The sequence below is a fragment of the Grammomys surdaster genome, unplaced genomic scaffold, assembly GCF_004785775.1.
Source record: "Grammomys surdaster isolate TR1022 unplaced genomic scaffold, NIH_TR_1.0 126028, whole genome shotgun sequence".
Classification (NCBI taxonomy): domain Eukaryota; kingdom Metazoa; phylum Chordata; class Mammalia; order Rodentia; family Muridae; genus Grammomys; species Grammomys surdaster.
Window position 1 is genome coordinate 2,954,542 of NW_021620841.1, and position 24,065 is coordinate 2,978,606.

The 24,065-nt window shown below is 36.0% G+C and overlaps 1 protein-coding gene across 16 annotated transcripts in view; it reads left to right on the forward strand.

Annotated features, from left to right (window-relative positions):
* Ppfia2 (PTPRF interacting protein alpha 2) overlaps positions 1-24,065 on the forward strand; it is a 428,942-nt gene that overhangs the window by 231,737 nt on the left and 173,140 nt on the right. For all 16 annotated transcript variants that reach the window (XM_028754574.1, XM_028754577.1, XM_028754579.1 and 13 more), the window contains one exon: positions 18,071-18,172. In XM_028754574.1, the coding sequence (XP_028610407.1) occupies positions 18,071-18,172 (102 nt within the window). The remainder of the gene's footprint in view (positions 1-18,070; positions 18,173-24,065) is intronic.

Genomic DNA, 24,065 nt, shown 5'->3' on the forward strand with positions numbered 1-24,065 from the left:
AACCTGTGCCTTAACGAAGATAAAAATAATAAAATGTGAGAAGATAAAGACAAAATACCCAGCTTCATTTTGACAATTAAAATTTTTCTATTAATGGTTAGTTTTCTTTTTTTCTTTTTTATGGATATTGTATTTATTTACATTTAAAATGTTATCTCCTTTCTTGGTTTCCCCTCGAGAAACCCCCTAACCCATCCTCCCTCCCTCTGCTTCTGTGAGGGTGCTCCCCCACCCACCCACTGACTCCCGCCTCCCCGCCTTGGCATTCTCCTACACAGGGGCATCAAGCCTTCACAGGACCAAGGCCTCTCCTCCAAATTAATTTCCAATATTGTTACATCAAAACAGTAATTAATTTACTTGAAAATATGATATATTGCAATTCTGTCTGTTCTGATTTTAACCTATCAAATAGATCTCTCTGTGAGAGAATTGTTTTTATAGTCATAACTGTCATTGGTAAATAAAGTGTTAAGTTCTCACTATGAAGGTGGGACTGCTGCCAAGCTGCTTGCATGCATGAAAAACCAAGCATTGGTCAGGACATACATTTTGACCTTTTTGCTCTTTAACTATGACAAATTATTATTACCCAAAATTGATGTTATAAAATTACATAAGTTATTGGTCTAGATAAATATAATATCAGTAATTCTAGCCATCCTAACATCTATCATGTGTGCCTCTATTGTTTATTTTGTGACATGACATCATAAAGGAGACCAAATACCAAATAGTAGGTATAGAACAAAGTATATCCAACTTCTAAGATTTACTTCTGTGCCTCAAAACAGGACTACCCTTTTTTTGTATAATTCATAAAACATGACACCATGAGCTGCCCAACTTTGCAAGACATTCATTCACTCATATTATCCCATAGACTCAGTTCTGGGGTTGGGACTGGAGGCCAGAAACGCTAGACTATGTTTGCATGCATGCATTCAAGTTGTTACTCTATAGGCTTCTGTCTTTCAACATCTTCTTCCATTTATATTCTTTCATCAATTTCTTTATACTTTTGAAATCAAGAATTTTTAGGAAACATTGATATTTAACCCCAAACTTTAGCATATGTTTGTGTGAAAGATACACTTTCACTGACCACACAAAAATTTTCACATAATAGAATTGTATAATAAAACAGGTAAGTGCTATTCAATTATTGTGAGTCTTGTCCAAAAACATTTTTAATCTTTTTAAGTTTTCTTCAAGAAGATTTAAACCATAGTCAAGAATAAGATTATTAAACCTTATTAAATTTATCTGCAGTGAATAAAAATCAATTATAAATGGAAGGGTTAGTCCCAAAATTAGGTTATAGTACTACTTTTCTCTTATAAATGTATGTGTGTGTAGTCTTTATTGTCAATATTTGATTAGTCATCTATACACTTCACAATAATTAATTTATCTTGTTTACAAGCTTCTTTGAACATCAGAGTGGCCAATATACATAAGTCGTCATCATGATATTGAACCAAACATAAGACCATAGCATAAATAATTGGAATCCATTATGCTAGAATTCATAGAATGTCCTTGGGAACAGACATGGGAGGTATCAGCCATGGAAGCAGAATGTGCATGTGACATAATCAGCACCTATAGGGTAAAGTTGACATTTGACTTTTCACAGAATGAACTGTGATTGTGTGCCTATGTTGGAATATCATTATGATAATAATCCAAATAGTTAAATTTATTAAGTATTTACACTTTCCTAAGCAATTTTACAAATAATTAAGGTCTCTAGGGAACAGAATTAATGTATAATTTTGCTATGATTTCCCCATAACTGATGAATAAATTGAGACATAAAAGCATACCGAATTCCTCAAGGGCTCACATCTAAGAAGTAAGAAGCATGCTTGGACTTGGAGCACTTGCCATCAGAGATAGAGGTTTTAACACATTCGCTACATGGACCTCTTTGTATTAATTCCATTCCTATTGCTGTGATAAAACACGCTGACCAAGGCAGCTTTTAACGGGACGTTTTAAACTGAGGTTACAATTTCAGAGAGTTAGAACCTGTGATGGCAGGAACAGCTGATAATTTGGAAGCAGCAGTTAGAGATAATGAGGATGATGGGAGGCCTTTGAAGCTTCAAGCTTGCCACAATGACACACCTCCTTGAGCAGGTCTACACATTTTCAAGTAGGGCTACACCTCCTCCAGCAAGCCCATACCATCCTTCCTCAGGGCCACATCCTCTAATACTTCCAAAACAAATGTGAGCTTGAAGACAGCAGGATAGGTCAATATGGGCAGCAATGGAAGACAAAAAATGTTTTCAAATATGTGAGCCTGTGGGAGCCATTCTCATTCAAATTACAACTTTCAACAGATATCTTTATTGTTCATGAAAATAGATGAATGGCAAACAGTAGACATTAGAGGCCATCCCAGACATGACCAGTTGAGAGTCTAGAGACTCCAAAGTTTAACAGACTGTGCTTTGTTTATGTGAGTATTTCATTTTCTTTACTAAAAGGATTTACTAAAGTCAGTAATGACACTAGGCTTCATGAAATATAAATATACATTGAATGAACACAGGAGCGTATTAAGATAAAATATTTTAAAATAATTTAGAACAAACATTCATATGTTTCATTCTTTGATAGAGAACTTTCTGGCTTGTGATTTCAGGTCAAAGTGGATAGGGTGAAGTCTAAGAGAATTCACCCTTACACACAGAACTATAGGCAACTGTGCAAAGCTAAGAGCAGAAAGCTGGTCTTCCCCAGGGAAGAGCATGCAAATTAGTTGACCAGTACCAAATGGCTGGCCCTGAAAACACACATACAAGTGACATTACATGGACTGAATATACATGTATATTACAGTTAGCTTAAAAAGAGTTTATGAATCTGAAAGAGCAGGAATTGGTAAAAGAAGGATACATCATATAATGTTGAAAATATCAGTGTAATATATTGAATAGAATTACCACTAAGGATCTACACATTAGAATACTAAATATGATTACAATAAAGAAGTTTTCCCTGTTGCAATTTAGTCTAGAAAATACTGTGACAATATTTCTAGTCATACTATGTTATTTATCTTTCCAATAAGCTCGTATGCTTAAATCCCCCTATTTTGCAAATCAGTTTATATTGTAATGCTCAAAATACTTTTGTGAGTTTGGATTACACTCTTCTACTTCAGCTGAAAGTTTAGTACCAGATGATTTGTGCAAAGACTACATGTGTGCACAACACTAATATACAAACAGTGTGGGGCAAATTCAACTATTTGTTGATTTTTACCCAAATTTGGTGACCATTATAGCAATAACATAGATAGCATGGCTGTTTAAAAAGTTAGTGCAAACAAAATACATAATAGAATACTGAAATACGCTGAAATTCTTATATTTCCCCTAAATAGATTCTATCTGTTATATTGGACATAAAAATAACTTCATTTATAAACCACTAATGATGTTCTTTTGAAATGTCTTAAAATATGCAAATTTTATATTGTAATTTAATAAATATAATTATAGATGAAAATTTGGTTTGTTTTAACTGAAATGACCAAATCATTTACTCCAAGATCTATACTGTATCTTCTATAATTTATGTACAGTGACTAGTATTCCTTTGGTTAAGTGTGTGAAATAGCTTTTGCTTCCATATTTCATAGATTTATATTAATTATATTTATAAAATATTGAGTTTGTGATTATATGGTACCTTTGTAGTGACTTACTACTTTTTGATTTGTGTTACAAATAATAAAACAAATGTTGAAATACTTTCATCTTTTAATTTGAGGAATTATGATTCATTTTTCCCTAGGAGTCACTTAGATCTATTTATGAGAGTTTTCCAATCTAAATTTTAAAACAAATATTTTTTCATTTATAAAACAGGTGATAAGACAAAGCTAAGAGTTTATGCTTAAATTTTCATTAAAGTCCTCTTGAGTTTTAGCATTGAAAGAAAGATACTAGAAGAGATACAACACAAAAGTCTGGACACACCAAAGTTCAACTCAATGAACCATTTAGTTTTGTTGGGGTTACTTATAGCAACATGGGTGCAGAGATACTTACAGGGGAAATGACTGAAAAACAGCTGCATCACCAAAGCTAATCCAAGTATGTATGACAGCTCATCAAAGCTCAGAAACAACAGTGCACTGCACAATCTGCAATCAGCTCAAGTAGTTCCATGGTGTCTTGTCCATTCCTGATGGTTCAGTTGGACTGCATCTCTTCTAGGCAGCTTGAGCTGGTCTTTATTTCTTCTTGGCAGTTTGGCTATCTGTTTATTCCAGGTACCTGTGCTTGTGTGTGTGTAACTCTCTGCAATCTTTAAAATTCTTATCCTCTTGGGAAGTGGGGGTGCTAGAGAATCTGGTCAGTTTCAGGGACTTCCTGAAGTGATTTGAGTTACTGACTTCCTATCTTGAGCTTCCTCTAAGGAAAGAATGTTTAACCACTTGTATCAGTGTTTCTCAACCTTCCTATTGTTGCAACCTTTTAACATAGTTCTTCATGTTGTGATGACCACCCCTGTGGGAATGCATAAGAGTATCTTGGTTCTTGGCTGGGCATGGGCCTGGAACTTGAGACTCCAAGGGAGAAACAGCAGGTGTTCAGCCATGCCCCCAGAACCCAGGGTCCTGACAAGCAGTCTAGTCTCCATAGACCTACATTGTTCAGTCACATAGGCCATTACAGCCCCTCCCAAAGTGCACAGGTAGAGGGTGTAACTACAGGCGTCAGGCACTAGAGAGATTTACATACTAATGAAGGCCAGAGGGTGGAGCCCATTAAGCATTCCCCGCAGACCCTCCCCCTTTCTCCCTCCCTATTTAACTCAGGTCTGCCCTCAGTTTCATGGGGGTACATCCAGATCCATGTACCACCTGCCATGAAAATAAACCCTTTTGGAACCAAGGATATTCTCATATCATTGGGGCCTGCTGTTGCCAAAGCTTCCAGCCTTTGGAACTCCAGACCTTTCTCCTGTTTGTGGGACCCGCTGGTGTGGAAAGCCTCTGTGACTCCACAGTGGCTTTTTCCCACATATCCCAACCATAAACTTACAGTTTTGCTACTTCATAACTGTAATTTGATACTGTAAATATCTGATATGCAGTATATCTGATGTGACCCATGTGAACGGGTCATTAGAAACCCAAAGGGGTCTCGACCCACAAGTGAGAAACACTGCCTTAGATTATGCTCTTGTATCACCTCTGGCATCTTAATCCTGTTGTTTTGTTTTGTTTTGTTTTTTCTCTTTTCCTATCTTGTATCTTAAATATGCTTCCACTTGAGAAAGTAAGTCTTAATCTAAAGGTTTTCTGCTACAAAACAGTATGAAAAATTTCAATATATCTTGTTGTGTTTTATAAAATAAAACTAGTATATGTTTTTTTTTTTTTTTTCACATTTAAAATTTATTCTTTGGTTCTTTGGTGAATTAGTATCTAATCTAAAAGCAATAGTAGTAATGAATTAGTACTTACACATTAAACTTTTTTTTTTTTTAATTTTTTTATTGGATGTTTTATTTACATTTCATATGTTGTCCCCTTACCCCATCCCCCACCCACCCAGGAACCCCTAATCCCCTCACACCTCCTCCTTCTTCTTTGTGGATGTAACCTCTATCTACCCCCCCACTCCCACCTCCCCACCCTCAAAACTCCCACCCCCTGGGGCGTCCAGCCTTCATGAGGTCAAGGATCTCATCTTCCACCTGTGCCCGGCAGGGCCCTCCACTCTTATATATTCAGCTAAGGCCCTGGATCCCTCCATAAGTGCTCCCAGGCTGGTGGTTTAGACCCTGGGAGCTGTGGTTGGTTGGTATTGTTGCTCTCCTCATGGGGCCACAAATCCTTTCAGCTCCTTCAGTCTTCACTCTAACTCCTCCATTGAGAACCCCATGATCACTTCAATGGCTAGTTGTGAGCATCTGCCTCTGAATATGTCAGACTCTTGAAGACCTCTGAGGAGACATCCATATCAGGCTCTTATCAGCATGCACTTCCTGACTTCCACATCAGCATCTACCTTTGGTGACTGCACATGGGATGGATACTCAGGTGGAAATGGTAGGGTGAGAGGGGTGCCTCTATTGGCCCATGCTGAGGCATTCGTTCCCCCTGAGGTAGCAGCTTTAGTGTTGAATAGTTTATTTAGGGTAAGGGAACAGGAGTTGAGAAGGCAGTAGAGAAAGGGAAAGGGGAAGGAGAGGGGAGGGGAAGAGAGAGAAAAGAGGAAAGACTTACCAGGAAATGGAGAAAAAGGGGGAAGGGGGAAAGGGGAAGGGGAGAGATGGAAAAGGGGGTCAGGGCAAGAAAAGAGTGAGAGAGAGAGAGAGAGAGAGAGAGAGAGAGAGAGAGAGAGAGAGAGCGCAAAGAGGGAGAAGGGAGCAATCAAGAAGCCCCTTTTACAGCAAGCCAGGCCTCCCAAGTAGTTGCCAGGCGATTGTTCATTGGAGCCTAGAAGGAATGCTGGCACATCTTTAGTTCATTTATGATTTTGGAACCCTAGGATGTGCAATACCTCATGTCTATGGCTGACGCATATGGTGGAGAAAGCTACATCATGGTTCCCAGGAAACTTACAAATGAAGGGCGAGAATCTGGGGTCCCTTCAACAATTTAAGCATGTGCCCTCAACTCCCCAACTAGATCCTACTAGGTACCACATCTTAAAGTTTCTATCACCTCCCAATGACACCACACAGAGAACTTTGAAAGCTGGACTCACTCAATTCATGTTTATGATCACAGTGACTTTTGACAATGAAAGTCACTTGCAAAACATTTAATAAATAGTAGGTAGTTTGATTGTAATAAATTTATACTTTAGTAAGTGTATATTTTCACATCCTTCCCTGCATGACATTCTTTCTTACAATAACAAAACCCTTTCAAGTTTCCAGACAGAAGCTTTTCCAAGCTTTTCCAGTCAGCTTTTCTCCACACAACCTAACAATGAATTTTTTAGACCAACTTTCTTAACTAAAGCCATGCTCAGTATTCAAATGTGCCTTTTTCTCCTTTTTTACACACCTGAATTTCTTTATGCATGTAGCATAAACATTATGTTTAATATGTGTTTCACCAAACATATAAACTGAAGAGGAAAAACATTCTAAAACTAATTTCACAATGGCATAGATCCAATATAATGCTAATTTCATGTTGGATTTCAACATTTATAAATATTTCATCATGCTTACTTCTGATTTTGTCTTTCTGGCAAATATGAATATCTAAAAATTTTCCACTAAATAAGCCTAAATAAAATGTAATTTGATTGCTTTTAAATACCTAAAACCATTTTGCTCAAAGTGAACTAGAAAATAAAATAAATTATAATGAACTATTAAATGAAAAACACAATGTATTCTGAATGTTGGACCTTCCTTGAGATATTTGCTGGTTCTATATTTGCTGGTTTGATTGGAAGATGGTAGTCTTTATATCATAGCAAAAGCAGGAATGATGTCTTCTTCTTCTTTTTTTTTAACTAGAAAACTAACTAGACAATGTGAGATCTGTCCCTCACAAACTCATCTAAATATACAAATTTTCCAATAGCTTTGTCTGCAAACATTCATTATGTAAGAGTTGGAATTTCAACATAAAAAATTGGGGAGTTTAGTTCAGTCCATGGCTAGTGGTGACCATCTTTTCTATTTTCTCTTAAGTCATATAACTTTTGATGTCATATATCAGAAATCATGTCATAATCCAAGATGTATCAGTAACATTTAGCCTAGGCATGCTATGGGTTTTTTTTTAAATGTTTGGAGGGTATTTTTCTGAGCTAACTACTCCTACTTTCTCTTTAGCTATTTCTGTCACATCCATCTAGCCTGCAGGGCATAGTTTGATGCTACCTATGTATTTGCAGCACTTTGCATAAGGTCTATCACTACAATTGTCACATGACACTGCCATTTCTCTTTATTTGTCACACTTGTTTGCAGTTAAACATGTTATACTATCAGAAGTAATTTATAGAATTGTGTTATGCTAAGCTTCCAGTAATAATAGGTAGAAACAATAAAAAGGTCAAAACGATTACTCTGAAGTGAAAAATTGAATTGCCAACCAGAAATTTTATTGAAACTGGTCTGAAAAGGGCAAATCCTTTACAAACTTCACAGAAAATCATACTATTTTAAGAATTTTTTTTTTTGGTGTACATGCAATCAGAACACATTGCTTTCAGTGTTTTGTGATCTGGGGGTACAGTTCTGTGATAATTCAAGAACACTAATACATCTGTGTATATTTCTGGCCACAGACAGCTACACTCCTTGAGCCAGTAATCTTTTATCAGAGAAAGAGTGTTTAGTAGTGTTTACCAGTCAGCTTCCTTTGCTATGCTTTTTTTTACTATGTTATTCAATGCTATTACATCCTCCTTCTATTCTTTACAGAATTATATACATTATGACAACACAAAGTATAGGGGACTGAGTATTAAGCTCTGAGCATCTTCTAATCCACCAAGATTCTCAATGGCAGGACAATGTTTGGCTAAGCTTTACAATTTCAACAGAACCCACTGCAACCTTTATAGCTCAGTGTGAATAGCCAACAGTGTCCTAGTCTAAACATTATTAGTTATGTAGTTATAATTCTCTTGATTTCAAGAGAGAGATGGTTTGATTGTGTTTAGCTTTGTTGGTATCTTAAAATATTCATCTTGGATGCTATTTTGTGTGTCTTCCACAGCAGGTATTATCTAACCAGATGCTAAAGCCTTTCAAATTAATACAGAGCATCTTGTTAAGCATGCCTCCTGCTTCACACTGTCAGACCTGTGGAAACCTGGCTTTTCCTGCCAAAAGACATTCTCGTTGGCAAGGGTTCAGCCTTGACATGTGTTAGCAATAGTGCTTACTGGGACTTAAAATTTTTACTAATGCAGCTAAAAGATTATATTTTAATAAATTTACAAATAATTCAAGCATATAATCATAGAAGATATCTTTTGCAGATTGCAGTAGGAAAAAATGGTTTCTTTTCCTTCCCATACAGATGAGTTAAGATAACAGACAGCACACTAATTTTATCATAAAGCTAGAAACCTTAATTCCTCAGTGAGAAATTGTCTCTGAGGCTCTTTTCTTTTCTTTCATATGCTTCCTATACCCAGAAGATGCCAACGTAGATTTAAGGGAATTTGAAGGAGAGGTGAAATAGGTCAAACAATTAGTAAATTTGGATTGGGGAACTACATCATGATTCTAAGCCTCTGTGTTTATATCTTTCCATATGTATCATGGCAAGGTTGAGGCAGGGAGGAAGCTCTCAAACTTAGAGTCAGATACTAAGAGCTACTTTACTTCAGAGATTTTTATTTTAACTTACTTGTGTGAGGAAACCCTAAATCTTTGCCAAATTCGTAGGTAGATGAGGTCTCTTAAGTGACATTTGTAGGAACAAACACTTACATTCAGTGAAGACAGTTCAAATATGCCTTGTCATCATTTTATTCAACTAGATACCAATTGAGGACTTGTGTGATCTCTTGAAGAGAAATATAGACAGAAATAAAATGGGTATTTTGTTAGCGAAGTTTTGTTTTGCTTTTAAACAGTTTGTACTGGTTGTAATGATTTACATCTTTAATCCAAGCACTATTGAGGCAGAAACAGGAAGCCCTCTGTAAATTCAAGGACTTCCTGCTATACATAGCAAGTTCCAGGTTAGCCAGAGACACATGATGAGACTCTATCTCAAAAACAATAAATGAAAATAAAAATAAAAGCAGTTTTGTGATATTCAAAAGATTCCTTTGTAGCTTTATATCTCTGTCAGCATTGCTCTTGTCAAGCAGTTGTTCATATGTGTGTGTGTGTGTGTGTGTGTGTGTATTGTTCAGGACAAATTTGCTAAGCAAAATGAAGCAAAAGGGTACACTGAGACATTTCTTCTTGCACATTAATGCCAAGTACTTTTACATTGACATGATAGTGTCTCATTTATATTACTAGTCAGAAAATGGTGTAGATCAACTTCCTCTCCTTTTGGAGATAGTTATGCTGCCTCTGCTTTATAATTAGAATCATCATTAGGACAACTTAAAGCAAAAGAGCAATGGGTAACCATGGGATTTGTGACTGTCAGATTAAACATGGTTCTCAGGATGTATTTCAGTAGCACCAATGGGAAAAGTGCCCAATGTTTATGTATTTTGAAGCATACAATACATTATTGTATTTTTCTAATCTGGAGAACTGAGCTCTGTAAGAAATTTAAAAAACTCTATGTACAGTAGTCATGTATGAGTAAAAAGTAGCTCACTTTGAACTATTGGTTCTCAACCTTCCTAATGATTCAAGACTTTAATATAGTTCCTCATGTTGTGATTCCCCCCTCCCACCATAGAATTATTGTGTTGCTACTTTACAGCTGTAACTTTGCTACTGGCATGAGGGAAATGTATTCAATTTAAAAATTTTTATACAATATATTTGGATCATGTTTCCACTCACCCAACTTCTCCTAGATCTTCCCTGTCTTCTTACTGATCCAAATTTGTATTTTTTCTCCCCTCTCTCCTCTCTCTGTCTGTTTCTGTCTCTCTCTGTATCTCTCTCTTTCTCTCTCAAAATAAAAAATAAGACACTAAAACAGAAGTCAAAACAACAAAAACTAACAAGACAAAACAATGCCAAAAAGAAATAAAAATTGCATTTCGTGTTGGCAAGCTACTGGGTATGAGGCCCGCCCTGCATTTTGGTTGATGTACACAGTGTCTTTCCATTGAAAAACACTGATTTTTCCTTTCCCGAAGGGTATCAACTGCAAATATCTCATTGTTAGTGGTGGGGCCTATCAGCTTTCCCATCTCATTCCTGTCACATAGATAATATATGAATGCCTATTTCTTCTCTTAACAGTTTTCAATTGTCCCTAGTAAAGGATGGGGTATGTGAGTAGCTCCCTCATCTATGCAATACTGTGGGCAGATTGATCTTGCTAGATCAACTCAGATGGAGTGAGTTCGTTAATGTATAGTCAGGTCAGGTCCAGATGTTTGCATGTCTCAGCACTTCTTCTTAAGCCCCTATAATTTTTTTTCTTTTTCTTCTTCTGAAACAGTCCTTGTTCTCTAATTGTAAACCATCTGGGGTGATGGTGATAAATACAGTTCATTTTGGGCTGAGTTCTCAGTCTTATAGTCTTAGTATTTTGACATATATGAGCCTATGACTACTTCCCACTGACCAGGGCTGGGAGCAGTCTAGGTCTAGGAATCGAATCATCAGTATTTAAATGATAATTTATCAACATGATCAGCTGGCAAAGTAGAACTGCAAGGCCCCTATGACATCCTCAGCTATAAGCTTTTGACCAGGGTTAATACAAAATTCCTTCTCCTGAGAAACCCTCAAATTCAATCAAAGGCATTAGTACCCCTCCTCATAACATAACAGTCATGTCACTATGACACTAGTCAGTACATCTTGGCTGGTAGGTCTCTATTATGGCACATATGGTACTGAACTAGACAATACTACTGATGCCTTTTCTCCTTTACCTACCTACAAATAGGCTTATGTCACCAAGACAAATAGCAATTACAACAGAAATACTCAAGTCTTTTCAAAGTGCTATGGTCCACAGATGGAAGAGAATTCCAAATAAGCCTGTGGTGGTTAAAACCACAGAGCTTTCTCAGAAAATACAATAAAGTGCCAGCAAGGGAGATGATTTGACTTACAAAAAAAAAAAATGAAAATGAAACATTTTTTTTTTCTCTAAGTCCTGTTTCCAAGCAATCTGCCCTCTAGGATCTAGGATTCAACAAATTACAGAACACTAGCCCCTGGGGGGAATCTGCCTATGTATCTGCATATAAGGGCTAGTGATTGACAAATTATAGTTTATAGAGTGAAGTGCAAGTAGAATACAAGACACATTTCAGTGGGAGGACAGTAAATGACTCATGGGAGAAACAAGGCTCAATGATTACACAGCCTGGAGCTGCCTGACAGCACCACTGTTTGATTTCAACAAACATCCATATTTTACAAGAATCCAGTTGCCTTGTTTGGAAAGTTTTGAAAACACAAGTTTAACAAGTTCTCATGTACATATCTGTCTTTTAAAAAGGCTTTTGCAACTTGCTATGTTAGACACGCGCCTCTGTTCCAGTCCCCAGATCACCATGGTGGGTTGAATGATCCATCAGGCAGTTTTATCGAAAAGGCAAAAACGTCTGTCGTTAGGATCTGCAAAAGTAGTCAAAAGGCACAAAAATATTTGCATAGTGTTGGAATAGCTTTCGTTTTAATTTGGGCAGTCTTATTTATAGAGTTTTGTTAAAATCCTGAGTTCCGTTGTGCCTGTCAAATCGCATTATCCATGCAAGTGATTTTCCTTCAAGCTATCTTCCCCAGAGCTGACCATGAGACATAGCTGTTTTACACAGTAATTGTGGATGACAGCTTTCCCTGGGTTTATCTGAGTCTAGGAGCTAACTCTAGAAACAGAGGTCATAAGTATTACAATTTATTACATAATATTAATGCAAACATCCATATATGTATATACTCTGTAGACTGGCATAATACTGGGGCTTAATTTATAGAAGGCAAACTCTTTGTTGCCATAAAATATTTCTAAATTAAGTATTTGAAGACATTTTAATTTGTAATTGTTTTAAGGACATAGTTATTCTCTTGCATTGTGCTCATCTCGCTAATACAATGTTTCTATTTTCAATTTATTCTAGAAAATATATCTTCTGGGTTGTAGAACAGTATATTTACCTTTGTACATGTAAATTTATGTGCAATTATATGAAAATAAACACAAATTTTAAATGAACACTTTCCACTTAGTACTCTAAACAAAACCAATCACCCGAAGAGCCAAGTTTTCAAGAATAGCAAACCTAGAAGAGGAGAATGGCACAGTCTGAAGGCAGTCATTATTAAATATTTTTAAAGTACTGTTGTATAGCTACTTCTATTCCTAGAAGATACACCCTCAAAGCAAACTACATGGTTTTTTTAGCTCTTAAAATGTCTTTGTCTTTTTTTGTAAAATGATCCTTGAACCTGGAGTTTTATTGTTGATGAATGCATGGGTATTGGCTACACAACTACACACACACACACATACACAAGCACATTTATAACAAAAATTAACAAGAAAAGAGGACATGATTTGAAGAAAGAGTAAGATAAAGATGCAGGACAGTTTGGAGAGAAAACAGTGAATGTGGAAATGATTCTATTACATTGTAATCTCAAATATTTAACAGTAATTATTAAAGTTAGAAAGTGTTGATGTTTCTAATTTACTTCTGGATATTGATATATGTATGCATCTGTGCTATAAACACTTTCCTGGGAGCTCACTTTTGAGTGGCACCAACCGTTGATGAATAAAGTACAAAAATGCTTATTTGTATTTGGGGAGGGCATGGATAATGTTTCATGAACCCGATTCTCAACTCACCCTTTATTTTCTCTCATCCTTCTCCATCGAATGGACACCCATGAATCTTTAACTGGTACTTACATATTCAGATATATCACTGACAAAATGTGGGGCTTGTTAATTAAGTGACTCACACAATAGAAAGCTTGAATGCCCTTCTTGGCATTCAGTTTCTGACTTGTTTCCTTAAAGCAAGGACTCTTCTGCTAAGTAAAATCTTTTAAACATTTAGTAAATAAAGTGTGTGTGTGTGTGTGTGTGTGTGTGTGTGTGTTTAAAGTCTCTGCTTTCACAACTAAACTCCAAGTAAATAGACCATATGAAATGAGTCAGGAAGATAGGATAGTCAGTGACTCATATACATTTAATATTGAATATCAAAATAAGATTCAAAGTGAAGAGATGTGAGGGTAGAATTGTTGCATCTGTTGGAAGAAACCTGACAGCTGCTGGTGGTGGTCAGAATGGATAAGGGGCCTGAGCTGAAGAAAAGAAAGGATGGCACTGTTCTCAGGCTACATTCTTTCTTCCTTCTACCTAGGTTACTCTCATCGAGTGTCATAGGTACAAAACTGAATGAATGTCTTTTTACCAAGGTATGAAGGGATGCCCCCAAAAATGGTTCAACATAATAAATCTATTATGGAACTGGGAAAGGTGGTGTATGCTTCTAATCTCAAAACTCAAGAGGCTGAGGAAGGAAAAGATGTGCTTGGGGCCAGATTGACCTAGATTTCAAAAACCTTGTCTATTCATCAAAGCAAAATAAAATAAGCAGAACAAACAAGAGAAAACCTAAATAGGTACAACTCATTGGACCAGGGGTTATCATTTGAGAGATGAGCAGCGAAGGCACATGAATCATAAATGACTCAGGCTCACCTTAGTACAGATAGAAATGCACAACAGGATAGCACAGTTAGGACCCAGCGTAGGTGAACGTTTCTCTGACATGTGCCAGATCTGGGGGCATTAACACTTCGGAAGATACTGACACGTGCTATAATGGATCTGGCTAGCATTACTTACTCCAATCTATTTTAGACAAATTTTCTCATTTGTGCCCTCTGAAAAATAAGACTGCCAAGGTTGATAAGTAATATAACAGATACAAAACAATTTTTAAGCATATTTCTACTTTAAAATAAAGTTACCATAAAACCATACCTTAATATAGGGGTAGAGGCTGGAGTAGAGAGATGGCAAACTAGGAAAATAAGCTGAAGTAAAGATATTTTATATTTTATGTGATTGAAGAGACTTATATCTTTAAAGTGGGAATTCACAGAAATGCCAAGACTTGTATTTGCATACAAGACATGTCATGCCTCCCTCAATTTTTTAGAGACATTAATGGCAAAGCTGTTATTTTATTTGGGTTTAAAAGTAACTCACACTCTACAACATGAGTCAACTTTGTGTGAAAAATGATATAAATGTGGTTAGAAGAGCTAAATTCTGATCCAAAATAGTATGAGTGGTAAATATTTGTATGTATCTAAATACATTAACTGTAGCTACTTTTCCTTTAAGGTTTTTGTGGCAACACCTAAAATAGTGCAGTTCTCACTGTGTGTTCAAAGGCATGTGAGTAGTATGCCTGAGTAACTCCCAGACAGAAAGAAAAACTCCCTTGAGTCTGAGAGTGTTTTATGGCATTGTGTTTGTAGACTCCTAGCACTCTTTAAAATTCCAAGAAAAACATAAACTGAACAAAAATAATTCTGGTTATTGGAAAAGTAAGTCCTTGCCAAATTATGGTTGGGGAACAAAATGAGTAGTCTGGAGAACTGGGTGTTTCTGCTGGTAATGAACCTGCTTTTTTATGTCATTGCTTTAGAGGAAGTTGAGCTTTTCTTGTGGACTCCTTTGATCATACTTCCCAAAACATGAGCACGTTTTAGTTAGCATTTATCCTTCATTGATTTAACTTTCTTATAATACCCTCTCAACTGTTAGATTTTGAAATCTTCTTTATATAATTGGGCATCTTATTTACTCCTTAAATGAGATGCCAATGTGTGGAGTTTCCCTATCAGTTTATTAATTTTCTATACATATGACTATGGATGATTGCTAGTTCTTGGCTCACAATTAGATACATTCTCACTGCTATGTCTAAATTTCCAATGTCAAAATATATAGCATATATTCTTTCTAAGATCCATCTGATTATTCTTCCTGAATTTTTTTTAGAAGTATGTTTAAAGAATAAAAATTTAGGCACACTAGACAAGAGAAATAACATATTGTTTATATCTGTGCTTCCTGAGTAAGACTAGTGTGGTGTTTCCAATTAATGAATGGTAAATCTAAATGAATTTTGGGTACTGAATTACACAAAGTGAAATAAGTGTTTCTAGTTACTTTTGCTACTTCGGTATATAATATAGACCATGGAATAAAATATGTATTTAATTTGGTGCTTAGAAATACAGATGGATAGATGAATGGTAGATGGATGGGTGGACGGTTGGATGAAAGGATAGATGGATAGATGGATGGATGAAAGGAATCATGCATGCATGAAGAGATGATAGTTTTGGAAAGACGTGACTTTTTTTGCTTGATAATTTTCATCTTTACATAAAATCAATGCATCAGAAATCAGAATATAGTAGGACTATAGTACGTAATGCTAAGGTTTTGTATGCTTGAGCAGGTTATTGATTAGTGTCAAGCTTTGACACCCATATACTGAAATGAGTAAGCTATAAAATGATTCAACACAGAAATGCACAACAAGCAATACAAAATGTCTACTCCTTAAAATGGTAGTCCTAATGTGTATTCATAACTAACTTACGCAATTTTGAAAGGTTCTCAAATTTTACATGGTTTAAATTTTTAAAACTTAAAGTCTGTTACAGTTGCATATTTTGGTAGTAGAATCCTCTCAACGTTTTGTGAGTTTAAGAAACATTTAAATTTCACAAAGACTAAGAGATGGCAAAGTAAAAGAAAAAAAGCTTGTCAGAAGAAAATTGATAAACAGAGTGAAATCATCTTCTAGGAGATAAATAGTCCATATGTATAGCGACCTGTGGCAATGATTCAATGTGTACTTCTTGATAATAATACAACTTTTGTAGGTCTCAATGAGATTTTCATACCACATTTGAGGTTTGTTTCTATTTTACTTTCTGTGACTATGACAAAAAACATGATTAAAAACAATTTAATGGGGAAAGGGTTTTGTTATAAGTTACAACTCTTAGGTCATCATCTTTTATTGAGGGAAGTCAAGGAAGAAACTCAAGTTAGGAACCATGAAGGAGGACTACTTGTTAATGCATTTTCTGGCTCACTCTAGATTTCAGATACAGGTCAGGACCTGTCTAGGAAATACCACCCAGAATGGGCTGGGCCCATTTACATCAATTATGACAATCAAAACAATCCCTCCTAACAGACATATTCATAGATAATCCTGTTAAAAACAATGACTTATTAACTGAGATTTATTTAAGTGATTCTAGGCTATGTCAAGTTGAAAATATTAACTAGAACATGAAATTAATAACTATTTAATAAAATGTATTTTATATTATATTTTAATAAATTCATAAGTGTGAGACAAAGTGCCTAGCCTCAGAAAGGCTTGAAGTACCAGGGTCAGGTGATATCCAGGGGGAACCACCTACTCAGAGGACAAGAGGAGGGGAGATGGGATAAGGATTGTGGGAGGGACTGACCAAGACAGGACAGTGAGTGGGATGTAAATAAGTAAAAAATTAAATTAAATTTAAAAATAAACAAAAGAAACAAATAAAAGATCTACACCTAATTCAATGAATAAAATAAAATTAAGTTTGTTAAAAAATAAACAATAATGAATTAGTTAATACACTTTGCTATATTTTAAATTAATAAAATAAAATAATAAAATATAATTAATAAAATATAATATACAAATAACAATTTATTATGTAATTAATAAGCTATAAGCAAATAATACTTGATAGACTATTGTAAAATAATGTAATAATTATATAATAATTATAAAATATAATTTGCTTGATTTTTTTATTTGTAAAAATTAAGTCATTGTAACACTGCTTAATACGGTGTGATAGTTATCTTTATAAAATAATATTGAGTTCATAACAATAGTAATTAATGAAATAGCTTATGCAGATAAAAGTTGGATGAAAAGTACAAAAGTGTTGGTTGGTTAATTAACTTCTGTGATATCGGCTTGTATAACAACTCTAACAGCATATTGATCATGGGTGTGTATTATGGTTGTGATCTATTTTATCATGTGTGAAACTTATAAATGAATCAAACTCTAAGATTAGATAACATGATCCCAAATATCATCAAAGTATTCTAACAATAATATACACTAAATTAAATGTAATGTGATACTTCTGAAATATATATTTGATAAACACATATAAGCAACAAATTATGCAAATTACAAATGTCATAGATTATTTGCTGGAACCATAAATCAAGATGCTTAAATGCTAGTAGTGTGCCTTGATCAACCAGCCATCTATATAGGTTTTCTTAATTTTTTTTCAAGGTTTATGTCTCGTATTATGTTGTTCCTACTTGAAGATTCTATCTTTTACATTTCAAGTACATCTTCAAACATTTTTCTCCCTCTTCTAGGAGTTCGCCGCACTGACTAAAGAGTTGAATGCTTGCCGTGAACAACTTCTAGAAAAGGAAGAAGAGATTTCAGAACTGAAAGCCGAAAGAAACAACACAAGAGTAAGTATTAAAGCCATCTTTTGGTATCTAGGCATAGTCTGCAGTCAGTTACCAGGGCACAATTCTAAAAGCTTGCAAAGACTTTAGGCGAGCTAATCAAGTCCTGAAGCTCTGTGGGTTCCAATACACAGTCGGTTACTTTTCAAAGATGGGAACATGGTATAATACCCAAAATAAAAAAAGAAAGGAAACCAAAATTATAGACTCAGCTAAATCACTATGTTGCCCTGTAAAATGTTTCCATTCCCTCTGGTCTTTACTTCGTTGTTCTTTAAAGGAGCCTGCATTTGATCCGCAGTTCACTTTAGCAAAGAACTTACTTAAAAGTGTGGACTGACCTTAATACTTGCATGTAATTAAAATGGTATAGAAGCAGATTGGAGGAAAGTGGGATATCATTTGAAATGTAAACAAATGGAATGAGTAATAAAAAATCTTTTAAAAAATAATAAAAATGGAGTTCAAATTGGAAAACTATTAGAACAACCTCTACCAGTTAAAAAAGGTTTACCACATTTATTTCATTAGATATTCTGAACTCATAATTTTTACATGCATCCTGTTGTATGATAAAATACATACTTACACATTTTGCTCTTAGAAATTCCTCTATGTTGTCAGTCAGATTGTGTGCCGTGGAATTAATTCTAAGATGATATATTTTTATAGACCCGAAAAAATATTACTAAATTTTTCAGAATATGTATCTAGTTATATTATTCATAAGTTAATGTATTCTCCTTGTTAAACAGAAGGAGAGTCCACTTTCATATGGTCATAAATGCAATTTTACTATTAAGAAGGTGAACTTGTATTAAGCATCATCGTCTACCTAGGTTAATCCTCTGCAGGTAAAGTGATTAGTAGCCAACTTATTTTATGCTTGAGCTTAGAGTGTTATACAATTACAGCTCCAGAGACAGAGTTGTGACTCCCGTAAGAGTGGACTTGCTTGCATGAGGGTTATACCATCAAATTCATTTCTGTCTTCATTCATCAGGATCTGATTGTATGGTGAAAAGAATTCTCACATGTGCATTGTGCATGTGAATTCGTTCTCATCAAGGATTTGACGAGCCAATCACATTGCTTATAATGGGATGAAATTTTTGGTTCCTCTCCCTGTGCATAGTTCTTTGTAAAAACTAGTACTGCATTTCCAGGCAAATTTACCTCTTTCTAACATATTATTTATTTTGCCCTGTCCTGTTATTTTGAACTGTAACATGTTAATCTACCTTCCCCGATGTATCAGAGTACAGACAAAGTGAAAACTAGGGAAATGCATTCCTTTTGTTTTATTTTCAAGGAATCCTCAGATTAAGAATGCATTTGGGCCATTTTGCTAGCTACATCTGTGCTTCTTCTATCCATGTCTTTTTGTTCTGTAGTCATTTATTGCTTTATACATTCTTGTGCAGATGATACTGAGTTTATCCCTGCTTTGCAGACAAAGCAAGTCAAATGTATCATAGGTCACACACAGTAAAAGAGCAGAGGATTAGAAGGGTAATCCAATGTACGTAGACCCTGTGCCACTGGCACAGACCCATGAGATCACTGGGAGAGCTACCCACATTATACCCACTCAGGATCTCAAAGATTTATCATGGCTTACATGAAACCTTGCTCAAGAGTCAACACCCTACTGTGTGGCATATGGCACTTTTAATATTGTCACTGATGGAGATTTGTTTCAGTAGTCAGATCATTTTTTTTTATCATATTAAATGCCTTGAGTCTACAAGCACACTCAGCTATTTATCTTAAAGGATCACAGGAGTATGGTAAAGTATTGTGAAACACCTGCTAAGATCACAGAGAAAGATAGAAGTTTCCTTTAAGACAACAACAATAAGGATTTTAGTTAGAAGCAAGATTAACAGTTACAGATTAATATTTAACAATGATAACAATTTTTTCTATCTTCCTTAAAGAAGTATTATCAAGACATTTTGTTGTTAATTAGATCAAAGCAAACAAATTTCTGGATTCTAGGGAATATAAAATCTTGATGATACAATGACTGATTAGGTTACATACTACTTTTGACCTCATTGATTGCATCAAAAACAATAATAAAACTGCAGGGCTACAATTCAAACATGTCTTCCTATTCCCTCTCAAATCCCTCCAATGGCCATATTGAACAATATAGTTATAGAGAATCATCTTTCAGATAGATTTATATAGTAATATTTTTGGTACATGTTGTGTTACCATCTTGCTTTGAATACCTATGCATTGCTGTTGGAAAGACAGCAACCAAACATCACAAAAACTTTCTTCTCACATCTAGGTAGTACCTGATTGTGTACAGTTGTGAGTTTAACTGAAAAAGAGTTCAAATTTCTAGGGTTTTGATAAATATTCATACCTTTCCATGTTAGTGAGCTAGACTTTTAGAGACTTTTAGAGATGTGGGCTGCCTAGAAGAACCTCTGGAAGGAATAGCTAGTAACAAAGATCCACAAAAGAAACTGAGACCAGCCAACCTGCCTTGAAGACTCAGATAACTGATCTGCCTGGGAAAGATACTCTTCTAACCTGTTTTTCTGCATGCTAGCTGTGTATTACTTTTCTTGTCTTATTGTTGTAGCTAAGACTTTAAGTTCTTTTCCAAATGTGATTTTACATTATAGAACAGCCCCACCCATCTTACTTCTTAGTTCTATTACTGAAAGATTTCTCCTATTCCCAGGGAACACAGAGTCTGTTTTAGGGCCAGCATCTCTCATTTTTTTCTCTTTTTCCCTAGAGAAGTAGGGTTATTAAATATTAAAAGTTTGTATTGCAAGTTCCTTTCTACCAGTATGCCTGAGGCCAGCGTTGCTTTCTTTGGCCATCCAAAGAAAGATTACTTACCTAGGAGTAGAGTAATCTCTCTCTCTCTCTCTCTCTCTCTCTCTCTCTCTCTCTCTCTCTCTCTCTCTCCCTCCCTCCCTCCCTCCCTCCCTCCCTCCCTCCCTCTCTCTTCTCTCTCTCTCTCTCTCTCTCTCTCTCTCTCTGTCTGTCTCTCTCTCTCTCCATGTATATGTATGTGTGGTATATGATACATATCTGTCTTCACATGTCTTCAGGTATTCATGTTCATTGGTGCACCTGTGGAGGGCAGAAAAAAATCCAGTGTTACTCTACACATTATTTCCTTTAGGCGAAATATTTCATTAAATCCTGTCCATTTCCAGCTAGGCAGGCAGCCAGCAAGCCCCAATACTTCTCTTATCCCTTCCCAGCACCCAGGGATGTGGTAACAGAAATGCCGAGGGCCATTTGCATTTCTTACATGGTGATCACAAGTACTCGTACCCCCAAGCATCACTAACCTCTAAAGTCACTGTTTTGTTTTCCTTTTTCTTCATAAATTATTAGTTCCCTTATACATCATAAGAAAAGAACTAATTCTCTTCACATAATTACTTAGTCTAGGATACCACTGAGTTTTTTATTATGTTTTTTCATACAATAAATTTCGAGCACGTTTGCCCATCTCTAAGTCTTCCTAGATTCTGCCAATCTCTCTACCCACCTAAGTTTATGCTCTTATCTCTCTCCTCTTAAAAATAAAACAAAACGTAGAAAACAAAAATGAAAAAAGCAAGAAACGAACAAATGAAACCCTATAAATATATGATCTCCTTTGTTTATTTGTATTATTGTCCTAGCTAAAACTTCAGCCAACATAACACACACACACACACACACACACAGAGAGAGAGAGAGAGAGAGAGAGAGAGAGAGAGAGAGAGAGAGAGAAATGCACATATAAACACAAACAAAACAAAACCCCAGAATCGTATCTTTCACTAAAGAAAATATATAAATCCTGTCTCCCTTTTCTTATCTTACTGTCTTCACTCCTGTTTTTTCTCAGAAGTTTCCTACTTCTCTATGGCTTCTGAAACGTGTATTAATAAATCTGCACCTGCTTTCTGTACCACCAGCTTATCTTACAAATCCACTTTTGTGGCCACCAAAACCCTCAAGCATTGTCCTCTGTTGGGTACTGCCACCTCCCTTGGCTTCCTGGGAAGCTTCAACATCTTCCTTTATTGAAATGTACAAACCAGACCTTTTTAGGGATCTGATTTCCTGTGCAGTGGCTATCTTCGATGAATGGAGCCATGTAGTGATTTGTTTAACAGTTTCTCAGTGATGACCTTGGACAGATTTCCGATGGCTACTTGCTTTTATTACAGCATCGGGGAACTCCCTCCTGATGTTTTTGCCTTCAACTCAGTGTTTATTACAGGAGTATTAGCTTTCTTTCTCATCTTTTAAGGAAATATTCTTTGTCATCTTTTAAGGCAATATATATATATATATATGTATATAATCTCACACACACACACACACACACACACACACACACACACACATTTTTATTTATTACAGTCATTGGGCATTCGGGCATTTTGATAGAATCTGCTTTCCTCAAACATGTACTGAAGAGTTTCCTCTGTAGCTCTGAAGAGTTTCTTCTGTAGCTCTGTAATGGGGGTGGGGGTGCTTAAAACCAGAGTATTTGATTCAACTCTCCAAATCCTTTTCTTTCTGGAACTCGGTAGTCTTGACTTTCTTCTTTTTCTCCAGGGAGGACAGGCTGGCTTTAGGTCTGTTCCTGCTTCTCTTCAAAAGTTTGGTTCTACATCTGTTCTTGTCTTGGATGTAATAAAGCAATCGTTTTATCTTCTTCCAGCTTGCTCACTAATTTGATCTTCGGAGCATCTTTAGACACTTATGCTAATTTATCCCAAGTGACTTTGTAAGACAGTGGCTTGCCTTAATATATTTTCAAATATCACTTTATGTTTTTCTGTAGTTTCTCCAGTTTGATTTCAATAGCAAAGGATTAAAGTGGTGAGTTCTAAAGCTTTTGACTGGGCCCTCATCCGAGGTTCCACATCATGCCAATGGACCAATTCTGACCCCAGTAACAAAAGCAACTTCAGATAAAAGCGAAGATCACTGGTATCAATTTTTAACACTAGATTTGTGAGCATTCAGGTTTTGTAGAGAGGTTGAAAGATGTAGTTGGCTCTGGGGCTCCTGATTTCTGGTTCTTTTATTTTTTTCTTTAATCTTTTTTTACAGTCCAGTCATTATCCCCCCTCCTGGTCTGCCCTCTGACTGTTCCTCATACCTCCTCCGAAGTCTCCAAGAGGATATCCCCACCCTTTACCTGCGCCCCCACCCCACCAGACCTCCTACTTCTCTGGAGCCTCAAGTTTCTTGAGGGTTAGGTGAATCTTATCTCCCTGAGGCCAGACCAGGAAGTCTTCTGCTGTATATGTGTTGGGCTCCACATGATTTCTGGTTCTTGAAACCACTTTCTTTCTGATCATTTTCTTTGTGAGGTGCTTCTGCTTCTTGGCTCTTTTCCTTCCCATCGTTCTGAATTCCTCATCTTCCTCTCTCCTTGGCATTCTTGTTCGCTTTTCACTCACTTCTCTCTTGTACCTTTGCTTTCAGCTTTCCCAGGAAAATCTTTTTTCCTGGGACCTTCCCTCCCACTGGCTTCTGAAGCCTTACAATCTCTTCTCTGACTCACATTTCTCATGACAGTGATAGTGCTGTCACCATCTGGCCAGTCCTGTTCCTTGGCCTTGACCTTTGCAGCAAGAACAAGAGCTGCTGACTTCATCTGTTAACTCAGAGGTATCCTCCTCTTCTTCCTCTTCTACCCTTTCATGATCAAAATCTTCCTTACTAATGTTTTACTTGTTATTATTGGTATTCTGAGATCCTTAGTCAGAGGGCCAGGTTCAAACTTACCAGAGTCACTACTAATGTTTTAATTAGTGTGGTCCACTAATTTAGAGCTCCAGATTCTAGATCTACTTTAGCTGAGATAACTGTTATTTTGGAAATTTCCGTAAGCACCTTTTTTTTT